General features: G+C 39.4%; 1 protein-coding gene and 1 long non-coding RNA gene across 3 annotated transcripts in view; both read right to left on the bottom strand.

The window, feature by feature from the left end:
- Window positions 1–362: 362 nt before the first annotated feature.
- On the bottom strand, window positions 363–5,250 carry LOC143372281 (uncharacterized). The gene is made up of 2 exons (XR_013086258.1): window positions 4,546–5,250; window positions 363–4,498 (listed from the first exon to the last, which is right to left on the bottom strand). It is a non-coding gene; the product is annotated as an uncharacterized LOC143372281 (long non-coding RNA).
- Window positions 5,251–9,725: 4,475 nt separating this feature from the next.
- LOC143372226 (potassium channel subfamily K member 6) overlaps window positions 9,726–12,326 on the bottom strand; it is a 118,618-nt gene continuing 116,017 nt past the window's right edge. The window contains exons 4-5 of one of the 2 annotated variants that reach the window (XM_076818269.1): window positions 11,772–12,057; window positions 9,726–10,194 (exon numbers count right to left, since the gene is read on the bottom strand). In XM_076818269.1, the coding sequence (XP_076674384.1) occupies window positions 9,914–10,194; window positions 11,772–12,057 (567 nt within the window). In that variant the 3' untranslated portion in view covers window positions 9,726–9,913. The remainder of the gene's footprint in view (window positions 10,195–11,771; window positions 12,058–12,326) is intronic. The other variant, XM_076818270.1, reaches the window with a different exon arrangement.

The raw sequence follows: 12,326 nt of genomic DNA, 5'->3' as shown, positions 1-12,326 counted from the left end.
TAAATATTTTCTTCAAATATTAAAGAGATCTTTCTTTAGCCACACTTCTTAATATGGAAAAATGTCGAATCCAAATATTATATACATACAAGAACGTAAAAGAAGTATTTGGGAAAATGTAAAGTGAATATTCGTGAAATGTGAAATATTCAGAATTGTAATATAAATATTCCGGAGATGTAAAATTAATATTTAGAAAATGTAAGGTATTTGTTCTAACACTGGAATGTAATCGCTTGATCCAGCGACAGCTTTATATTAACAAAACTGTCAATTATCTACTTCTTTCTGTTTAACAATATCAAACGAGAGGAAGCGGTAGTTCTACGAACAAAAGATCGAACTACAAGGCAACATCAAAATTCTGATAATTCTTTCTTGTTTTATTATTCTGTAATATAAGATACATTGTTCGACAAACGATTATACAGACGTACAATACCCAGCAATTCGATTTCCGTGTATTTTACAGTGATGTCGAATGTACTTACTCCCACATCCTTCACTTTCTTAGTTATTTACAAAGTATTAATTGATGCTTGTATTTGTCCCATGACACAGATTCGAGTCATGGATCCGCGGTATTCAATTGCTCTCTCACTCACCCATTCTCTTTCTCTCTTTCTCTTTTATACAGACGCTTCCTTTCTCGCAATTTTTCTTCTCGTGTACCGCCGTTGAAAAAGTCGGGCGCTGATACAAGCAGTCGAATAAAATATGCGAAAAGCGGTTCTGCAGGTTTGCTGCGCGCGGTAACCTTCGACGGGAAACACAATTCCGAGTGTACGCAGGGGGTAACGAACGAAAGAAGGGATCTTCGTGAACGGAACCGCAAAACTTTGAGCATGATTAATTCCCGCAGCATAACAATTCGCCGCAAACCAGCGTGGAACATTGCGTTTGATAGACGACGTCGCGCAAAGTTTTCAGGGAATGTTTATTACCGTCTTTCCGTCCGTTCGCAGACGTTTTTGCGATTTTCTTAGACTCCCTGGGCTAATGTGATTACGCATCGCGATTTATAACTCGGAGCGAAGAGATCATAGATCACTAATATTATTGTTCGCTTTATTTCTCGATTAAAATTTTCTTTGCTAATTATAACCTAACAAAATTTACGACAGTGTTAAAAAATGCTGGTCAAATGTTTGCCAAGTTGTGGTATTTAATAATTGCAAGGGAAGAGTTCGTGGAAAAACTTTGCAATTAGTCAACATAGGTCTACGAATCAACCCTTGCAAGATTGAATTGAATGCGGTGTATTTATATAAGGTTAATTTAAGGTTATAAAAGGTTAATTTACTATATTTCGGAGATAGGCAAAAATTGTATTTCATGAATAAAAAAATTAACTTTATTCGTCAAATAATCTAAAGTTAAACTAACTTTTATTTTTGATCGGTTATTTAAATAATTGTTTAATAAGTTATTGCCCAAATTTGCTATATTTTTACTTTGATGCTTATAGAAGCTCTTCCAAGTACTTTCCCATGTCTCTGCTATCGTTAAAGGCTGAATCGCTAAACTTGACATTAGCCAATAGAAGTGGGTTAAGTTCGAAATCAATGGAAAATAGGATAACGTCAACATTATCCATTGACTTTTGACTGATATTAAGCAGGATTTTAGTGGTAAAAAAGCTGAAGTTAGATTCTCATTTTGTTCATTTTACTGTTACAATATTCAGAAAGGAAATGATAAATCTGTATGAAACGAGAAATAATTATTAATAAAAATGGTCAGGTCTTTTACCCACTTTTGTTGATTAATATCTACTTTAGCCAAATTCAGAGTTTAACTATGTATTACCCACTTTGACAAGATCTTGACAAAATTATAATACAGTGATAATTAAATACAATTGTTAAATAAGAAAAACCGTCACTAATTTTACTGAAATCAAATATAACTTCGAACCTGGATCTGGTTGATTCTTCGACTTATGTTCAGTGTAATATAATTCCTGGATTTTTTGAACATTTTCTAACACTTTATACATCTATGGTAATTTCTAAAATATGATCAACTCGAAACATAACATAGCAGTCGTTGAAATTTTTCTTCTGCTTCGTTTTTATTTATTGGGAAGGATTACATTGTTTGAACTGTGCAAGGTAATGCGCAGTCGAGTTCAGAAAATTACCGCGAAAGAGGGTCTAAAGAAAATGTACAATTTGCTAAAATTTTCAAGACATTTTCTCACACTGATCGAGTGAATAAGGAAACCTTAAATTAATTATTTGTAGTTGGAGGCTTACACAAGTCTTTGCATATGCATCTACTGAGCAAAAGGAAATGTAAAAATATTTTGAAAGCAGACCATAATCTTAATCTCCTATCAACTTCATATAACACAATTTTCTAATGAAAATAATTTTAACAAATTACTGATATTTCCCATTTTCCTCAGAATTTCGGTATTTTCATTCACCGGCAAGTGTTTACAGATCCCTAACGACTGCACCTAGTTCTTGCAAATCCGAACAGAATGGAAATCGCTAATCTGACACACTTATCACACACACGCACATGCACACCATACCTTCAGTTGAATAAGCGCGTACACGAAATTAACAAATCTCCCGCAGGATCGTTTTAACCCGTTCGCATCGCAAAGCGGAATATTCCGCGAAAAATGTCTGCTCTCTATCACCGAACGGGGAACAATCCGCGGGCAGCGACTGGCCGATATCTTCGTAGCGGAATATTCCGGAAATTGATTTTTATTAAAAAATAAAAAAAAGAGAAATTATGAATGACCTGATAAATTACATATGATCAGTCGTTTTTCGGCGATACAGGTTTGCCGTTACAAATGAAGGTCATAGAATTTACATGCGTGACGCAGACGGGTTAACAATAAACGGTAAAGAAACGTTCAAGTTGCAATAACATCCCTTAACGCAACACATCGATATCTCTGTACAAAGATTTACATTCGGTAGAACAGATAATATAGACAGTTCTATAAAGTGCACGATAGTGTTCTTTCGGAGCGTTGATCGGCGGCGATCGGTCAAAGGGAAACTTTCAGCGACACGTCGTTAAACGTGCTACCACCTCGCAGCTTCTTTCCCCTGTTGTCTCGCGACCCGCGTGTCAAGTCCTCAGAACTCTTGTCCCGACAAATAGTGATTGAGAGTGAAAATAGAAATTCAGCCCTAACGTTTCGATAGCACTTCTCTAACATTAAGTATTAACTATCGTTATTATCGTACAACGTTCAATGCTATATACAGGGGTAATTATAGAAAAGTTCAGCAACGTCGTCGCCCTTACAGATATCAGTGTCTACATTCACGACCCGTTAATAACGATTACCGTTCGGTGATGAAATATCAGTTAACATTCCCCAACCCCCACCCCCTACCTGCCCCGTTGTCCTCGAAGACATAGTTACGCACGATCAGAAGTGTTGGAATACGCTCGGTTTACATTACGCTGCAATTTCATATAGGACTCGCTGCAACGGAAGGACGGCAGAAAGCAAATCCCGCCGATTCGACAATTGTGGAAATTGAATCAGCGCAAAACTATTTCTACCCTTTCCAAAACTTCCTTCCCGTCTAATGCACCACTCGATCCTTTGCTAGAGCAGTCGACAAACGTTTTCTTCTATTTCTGCGATTGTGCTTCGTATTTCTTGGAACTCGGATAGCCGTGGCCATTTTCTTTGACGCAACGAAACGTATTGTATTACGTCTCTCGGGGTTTTAACTTTAGTCGCTCTCTTTGATTCGTATGGACACGAGAAGTCTAACCGTGAGTCAGAGATGGGCGAAATTTTTATTTAAATAAAATAATATTTGAATGTAAAATGTCGAATAATGGAAAAATGTTAAAATAATTATTCGTCATGTGTGGGTTTTTTTACTCGTCGAGCGTCTCAACTTGGGCGTTGAATATATGGTTCAACTTTAACTTTAACTGTAACTTTAACTGTAACTTTAACTGTAACTTTAACATTAACTTTAACTTTGTTCGACGTCGAAGTTGAAATTAAAGTTAATGTTAAAGTTACAATTAAAGTTAAAGTTCAAGTTAAAGTTCAAGTTAAAGTTCAAGTTAAAGTTAGTTACAATTAAAGTTAAAGTTACAATTAAAGTTAAAGTTACAATTAAAGTTAAAGTTACAATTAAAGTTGAAGTTACCATTAAAGTTGAAGTTACCATTAAAGTTAAAGTTACAATTACAGTTAAAGTTACAATTAGTCAAAGTTACAATTAAAGTTAAAGTTACAATTAAAGTTAAAGTTACAATTAATGTTAAAGTTACAATTAAAGTTAAAGTTACAATTAAAGTTAAAGTTACAATTAAAGTTAAAGTTACAATTAAAGTTAAAGTTACAATTAAAGTTAAAGTTACAATTAAAGTTAGAAAATTTACTATATGCTGAAGTTGAAACACTCGACGAATAAACGAATTAACTTTATTCGTCAAATAATCTAAAGTTAAAGTAACTTTTACCCAATCCGTTATTTAAATAATTTTTTATTTACTTAATCCAAACCCAACTCTGCCGTAAGTCTTGTGTCATGGTGGAACACTATTGTCTGATAATATAATTGACTTTTTTTTACCAGCGAAATAGAATGATGAACTTAATAAAATTGATAGATAGAGGGTGGAGGTTTTCTCCTGCCCGTGGAACAAGAAACTACCAATCAGAATCCCGCTTGGGCGTTATTCTTGCAAAATTGTTGCGCTAAACTTCCGCGGCCGCTGACGAACGCTTTGAACACGGTTATACATATTTCCCTGGGGGATAAGAGACAAGACCAGAACGCAAGGAGGCGAGATCAGAAGACGCGCGGAAAGAAAATCTTATAAAATAAGAAACATCGTGATAGGAGTTTCTGTGATGGGAATTCGCATTGGAACCAAGGATAACATTATACGCCCATTCCGCGCAGAAATGGTTTTTCTTCATCAGTTATATTACGTCTTGTATACGGATTTGTCAAATGGCAAATTACTTTCTACAAATTTCCGTAATGCCAGGATGAGAAATAGAGAGTCGAAACATTTTCAAATTTCGACGACAAGGAGAAAGAAAACTGTAATTGTACGTGCAGGGTGTTAAAAAAGTGGTGGCCACTGCTTTCAGGGGTGAATCTACGCTTCTGTATCAGTGGAGATTTGTCAAAAAAATATGCTGCGAAATTATTTATAACATTGAACGGTAACTTTTTTTCTTTACATCAACATATTCTCCTCGCTGAAAGGAGAAAGAGTCTAAAACGAACCATAAAAAACGTGAAAAATGGTTTCATCGAATGCATAGATCACTTCATCCATGCTAAAATTTAATCAACTTTATCAACGTTTGCGACATATAGTCCCTTTTAGACCATTTCTCCTTTCAGCGAGCAGAATACGTTGATGTAAAGAAAAAAGAATTACCATTAATTTTCGATGTTACGAAAAATTTTGCAGCGAACTTTTTCAAAAATCTGCACCGATGCAGAGGTGTAGGTTCACCCCTGAAAGCAGTGACCATCGCTTTTTGAACACCCTATACAATATCCGCGAAGCAGGTCCACAAGTGGCATTGGTCATTTTTGGTCAACCCATCAGAATTTCTATGCGCAGAAATGTCACATACTCTTTGCCTTTTGCTATCAAATTATGTACGTCGTATAAATCCTTATCTCTTACCCATCGAACCATCCGCAGTTTCGCGATTTTATTGACTGTAAGACCTGAAGCAGATTCCTCTGAGAAATGTTCCTTCACTCGCCAAATTTGACGAAATGTTGCGTAAAAGGGGTCGTAATCGATACCCATTTTATCTGACGTCGCTTTACGACCACTTTCTTCCGCTGAATCTTTGAACACAATATAATCCTCGATGCGTCTGAGTATCTGCAGCCGAAGCGTCGAATCGTTATAAGAATCAGAGAAAAATGGCAAGTGGTTCTGCTCGGCAAATTGCTGAAGCGTGGGCGTTGGAGGTGCGCGTATGCCCTCTCGATATGAAACGAACGAGCGCGGGGAAGTTTGCTCGGTCAGCTAGGTTGGATCGATGGTCGCATGGTCTGGTGCGAGCGTAAAGTTTGTCCTTGGTTAACGGCCACGACCCTCCATCGAATCACCAATCGAGTGATAACGATAACTCCAGCGACTGCTCAAGCTAATATCGATTGTCATTAGACACCACCACGCGAAACTCGCCCGCCTGTTTGCTGCGCAACCGAGACCTGCGGTTCGGCGGCGCTCGTCCCCGAAATTGGAACGGCATACAATTCCTCCTTTTGCTTTTCACGTGAAAGGATCTTAGCATTTGATTCGCTTATATCTTATGATATGTTACAAGAAACAGAAAAAGGGACACTTCTTTAGGTCGCTACTGCACGCGGCTTTTTCGTCGGTCGCACAGAGCAGGCTGAACGCGAATTTGATTTTCGTTAGGGTTTCGCGCCGCAAGCTGTCCACCCTTGAACGTGGGAAATCAATTTCAGAGATTTTTAAAGGGTAGCTACGTAGTGTTTCAACAGATCCTGTGTGAAATGGAAAATAATTCATTGCTGAGAAATATAATTAATGAGTAGACCAGGGGTGTCGAACTAGCGGCTCGCGAGCCGCAGTGGCTCCCTCTACTCTTCGCCTGCTCCGTAGAGCCGTAGGAGAACGGCCCCCTCCACGCCTATTTCATTCTGATGAATTTCTCCTCCGGCTGCCGCACTCTCCCCTCCTGCCGGGTCTCGTGCAACGCCTGGAGAAAAATAAGTGGGGGAACCGGCTGACCGGGGGCCCGACTCGTGCGGCTCTCGGAGTGGGGAAGTTCGACACTCCTGGAGTGGACAATTGAGGCCCTTGCAGTAAGAGGGGTGTAGGTCCATCTTTACCAACTTCGAGTAAATTAGAAAAAAACTGTTTATAACATTATTGCTTTGACTTAACATTAAAAAGAGAACACTAATTGAAAAATATATATTTTTGCACGATAAGTAGTAGTTATTGAGTTGATATTTTATTTTTACTTTTGGCCAACTTTTCAAATCTGGAGCAATTTTTCGAAATTTTCCATAAATCGCTCATTTGTCATCGGATTTGCATGAAACGTGGACCAAACGAATTTTCTTTCACATATATTTCACGTCATAATTTAAAAACTGTCAAAAATCGTGCCGCACCCCTATTGCTGCAGGTCCTCAATTATCGTGGAGTAGACGTGCGCACCGTAAATATAAGGGTGCGTTGTTTATTTGATTTTAAATAATTTAGTAGATATTGTGGGAATGGTCATACGTATGTTTATATAAATAATGGTGTGTGCGGTTGAATATCTGTATGGATTTCAATGCACTGTAGCAATAAGACGAATAAATCGAATAATTAAAGGAAACTAAAGAACTGTGTACGCGAAATAATGTTTTTATGGCAAAAATGGTGAGTTGATAATTTCGCATTGTTCGTAAAGCCTGCTCCGCACCGACGATGATGATATTTTTACAGTTAACTCACAGCTATACACTTCGCACCCCATAATCTCATATTCTATCACGAATACCGATATTAAACAGTGTGGATATTTTTATATGCAACACTCTTAAAGATTAGTGCTTATCCGTAACAGTACTTTAGTTATTGTTCTTGAGCACAGAATTTGAATGTGATTTTTGTTTCATTGATTTCGGCGTCTAGTCGATGGGGTGTTGCAGGGTGTACACACGGGGAATAATCGCTCGCACTATCGTGACTGACGATTGTTCATCGTCGAATGTTTTATGTGGTCTGCAAAGCCTGCATAAACAATCGTCGGAAGCTTGGTGAAATATAAAAACTCTCCAGGTAGAAATCCAGAATAAAAGTGGGCGTGTATAAAAGTTAATGTCGCGTTAAAAGATTTGTAAATTCACCGATCACAAGTATAAAAAACTTACTTAATTTCCTCCCCCCGGGAACGTTCGCTTCTTATAAAACGTACTTATCGATATTCGTGTATTAAAAATGTATCGTTTCAATTCGACGGTATACTAATTTTTGCGCTTTGAGAAATTGTTAGCATGTGGATAATTTATCGACGAGCTTAACACGAAAAAGAACGGTGTATACACATGCTTTGTAGACGGTCCATCTTACAAACTAGACGCAAAAATCGTTTCTGTTGTGTTATAGACAAGAATGTGTTTACCTCGCGAGTGCTTAAATGTGGAAGTATACATACTGTTACAAGTCTCTATCTAATTGTTAGTAGGCATGTAGAAACATTGAGCCGGTCTTATCGTAAGTTAGAATGTCATCTCCGAGTCCCAATTGAAACCAAACTATTCATCGAACTTCTTTTATTTCTTTTACCTCTCTGTTTGAAAAAAAATTATTGAAACGTATAAAAGGAGACCTTGAAAATGTTCGTAATTTTGTCTTCTTGTTATTAGAAACTGTAGATTATACTCGTAAATATGTTTCCCTTTCTTTAAAGTCGTGTGCAAACACTGTTATTTTATACGCATCATCTACAGAGTAATTCTCCTTGTCATTACTTGTGTTCACATTCGACAACAGTCTGGATGAAAGCACAGACCTCATATTCTAGAAATACAGAGAGAACGTTCATTAAGAGTAGTCTTGGATTAACATAGGAACGTCTGCGGGAAGTCCAGGAAATTCCTAGAACATTTAGGAGACACTTTGTGTATCTTGAAGACGTCTTACTGAGAACTTGCGTGGTGCCATTACTGACTTCGTCAAGTGTGACAATAATGAGCGCGCTATCGCGAAATTAGGCTGTGTTCCTTTTGCATAACTTCTTCGGTTCCTCTACTAAACAATCAAACTACCTGTTGATGGTTGCTTTTAATGATGTGTATTATTCTAAATAATAAAGTGTTTTATATTAGAAGGCAGACGTATACGAGCAATGCTCCACTACAAATGCTTGATAGCTTTTTTTAGATCGAAAGTTGAGAAATAATTCGATAACAATTAATTCGAAAATTCTCTGCGGCAAACCATCCGAAGGGGGCGCAGAAGTAATAGAGGATCGGTTGGAAAATAGTTTTCTAAAAATTCGGTGTTCACAGTTTGCTCGCAGAGGAGTTGCGATTTAAATACTCGATCGTCGTTCGCGGTGAAAGTTGCGCGGGAAATTGAAAAGTTCCGCTTCGTTAGCCTCGGAAACGACATTCCACCTATTATCAGTCGTTGCTCGAATGCGTACTTTCTTTGAAGATCCTGCACCTCTCGCGTCCAGTGAGAATGCTCCCGTCTAGATTTTAATTTGTGCGGTTTAGGGTTGAACCTCGAAGACTCTACAGGAAAACAGTCCGTCGACCGCTGACATGCACGCCGGTTCGTTAGAGGAATCTCTCCAAACGAAACAGTTCGTCGAATGTTCTAAAGCGGATAGCTCCGTCTCGAGAAGAGGGCAATTTGTGAAAGGACACACTAAAAATTGTCGCTCACTACCCTCGACGATGAAGCCAACGAAACGGCCTCACAGTGTTCCCTCGTGATTCGCCGCAGCGCACACTATGCCACTGTGCTAGAACGATTAACTTCTCTATTCTTAACGTGCACGGCTGCGTTCGCCTGTGCCTATCGATCGAGAACGTTGTACTGTTCCGCGGGTGCGTCCTCGAACGTGTCTATTCACCGGGTTGCCCTTCACTTCGTTACCTTAAAATCAATCGCGCTCGCTCCACTGCGAGGGGAGAGAGTTTTACATTTCGGTGTTCTCCTCAGCCTCCTCGTCGACCTTCGGCAACATGTAAACACCAGGAATCGACGGTACGTGATCTTCGAGCTTGAGGATCGGCTTGCAGTCCCTAGTGACGTCCACCTGATTGAAAGAGTCCTTTAGGATATTGATTTCGTTCTCATGGGCGAACAGGCTGGTAGGCGGCTCTGTTCCGCATATGTCATTCTCATCAGTGCCGTTCCTGTGGCACAGGTTGCCAGACGGAAATTGTCACGAGGTCAGCGCAAAGGGGTCCGTCGACAGCTCGTCCACGCTCGGGCTGGCTTTCACCGGCTCCGACTTCTCCACCTGATGGCTCAGCCTGTGGACGATCTCGTCGTGGAGGATGTTGAAGCACATCGCCGTCAGGGCCATTCCGGACATTATGTAGCAGGAGCAGAACCAAATGGTCACGTTCCGCGACTCGTAAAGACTCTGGCGGGGATAGGAACCGGGAACCATGTCGCCGAACCCGATCGTGCTCAGGCTCATGAAGCAGAAGTAGCTTGCATCTGTGGTTGGAGACGAAACAGGAAGCTTAGCTGAGCGATACATGTAATATTTTCTAATTATATTCATAAAATACAGCATGTATTCTTTATCAATTACACAGTTCGACGGCCATCTAGTTTGTCGACAGCACCCTCAGTTTTTGAGATATTCGATTTTGAGAAAAACTGCGAATTTTCAACTTTGAACATCTCTTGCGTCGAAATGGTAGTAGTTATTCGGTTGCTTTTCCGTCAAATTATTTTATCAACCCTTGAGAATACAACGATATAAGTTATTATTGCATTATGAACATTTAAATATGATTAATAAAGATGAAAGGAAAAGGGTACCCGAAATGCACGCATTTTTTAAGATATCTTTCAATTTATCTCCAAAACTAAGGGTCTAAGAGAAAATATGACTACTCCACGCGATGCAGCTGACAATTTTCCTCCGGAAACCATCAACAGATGTGGTAAAACACCTTTTGTTTTCAATACAGAAACGAAAGAGTTTGGCAAAACGTGCGGCGCCGACAGTGGTAGTCAACGGCGACGCGAGCCACTGCCACTCAGCGAACACAATCGCTTAACGCGCGTGAGATTCAGATTTTCTCCTGGATCCTTAGCTTTGGAAATAAATTGAAAGGTATCTGTAAAAATGGGTGCATTTCGTGTGTTACTTTCCCTTTGATCGTTGTTCAAACATATTTAAATGTTCATAATACACTATCTTACAAAATAATTTGACGGAACAAACAACCGAATAACTATAACAGTTTCGACACAAAAGATGTTCAAAGTTGAAAATTTGCAGTTTATTTCAAAATGGAATTTCTCAAAAATTGAGGATGACGGCGACAAACGGTTTGCGGATTCGTTTTCAGCGCACGAAAACCAATAAAAACGGCTATTAAATGTGACGAGTCCGAAAAAAGTCAAATTTTATCGAACTGGGTTATTTAACTGTAAAATTGATGAGGTAGATATGTCTCGAAGAAGTAAACCGACCTACCTGAACGTTTCATTTTTCAAATATAAATAGTTTTTATTGAAGGATGAACTGCAGTCCAGCACAAAGCGCGAATAAAACAGCTGCACTTTAATTAAAGTCAGAGGTATTGTTTGTAGGAAATATATTGGATTTGTACATTTTTAGAGGGACCTAGGTTCATCGTCCAATTTTTTAAAAAAATGGAAGGACCAGGTTGGTGGGTTTATTTATTCGCGAGATATTTGTTTCGCCAATTCGAGAAGCGCGGTTTTGAGAAAATCGCCTATCAACATATGCACTCTAAGAAATAAAAAAAGTCTTTCATTCTCAACATCCACGAACCAAAACCCTCTCTTAAAGCGCGAATAAGTTATCCGCAATATTTTCAAAAAAAATTGAAGAGGCTTTCCAATTTAATATCTCGAAAACATCTTCAACTGTTAAAAGCGTAGCACAAGCATCAGCGGAGGTAGGCGTTTGCCAATTCTGATCATCTGTTATTTTTTCGACGGGCATCATTTGGCGGTTAATAAATCACATGCGATGCACTTTTGAGAGGGTGGAAATTGTTCCGCGGGAGTTTCCGCGCCTCTGTTACACGTACCTACAAAGGACCAGCCGTCTAACTTGTGCAGAGTGAAAGCACCTGCCACAATGTAGCACAGCATTGCGCCCAGACAAATGCTGATCGGTGCGAGTATAGTAACGTTGGGCCTGTCACCGGAGCCAAGACTCGACACTTCGTCCTTCGGGCTGGCCTTAATTTCCACTGTGCTCGTGAACGTTGACGCGTTCGCGCGGACGTAAAAGGGCTCCTGCAGCTGCAATTGCTGCTGCTGCTGCACCAGCTCCTCCTGTTGCCTTTTCTTCCTCATCCGTCTCTCTTTCTCCTGTATCCGTGCCAATTTAAAAGCAATTTTTAAGATCGATTTACGAAGAAAACCATTTTCCACTACTCTCGCCCGTTACTTGGGGGGTCGTTTTCAAAAATGTGCCCCGACAAGATTGATGTGGCGCGGCTGACTACACTTCTTTTCAGGGGGAACGAGTATCGGGAGTAGTCGTCTAATTACTTGATCGAAGAGGGGACAAGTGACGGGAATTTAAAAGATTTGAAAGCGAGAAAAAACAGTGTGTCGTTGAAATATAGAAATGGGCG

The sequence above is a fragment of the Andrena cerasifolii genome, chromosome 8 (genome assembly GCF_050908995.1).
Source record: "Andrena cerasifolii isolate SP2316 chromosome 8, iyAndCera1_principal, whole genome shotgun sequence".
NCBI lineage: Eukaryota > Metazoa > Arthropoda > Insecta > Hymenoptera > Andrenidae > Andrena > Andrena cerasifolii.
This window is presented reverse-complemented; position numbering and strand designations above follow the sequence as displayed.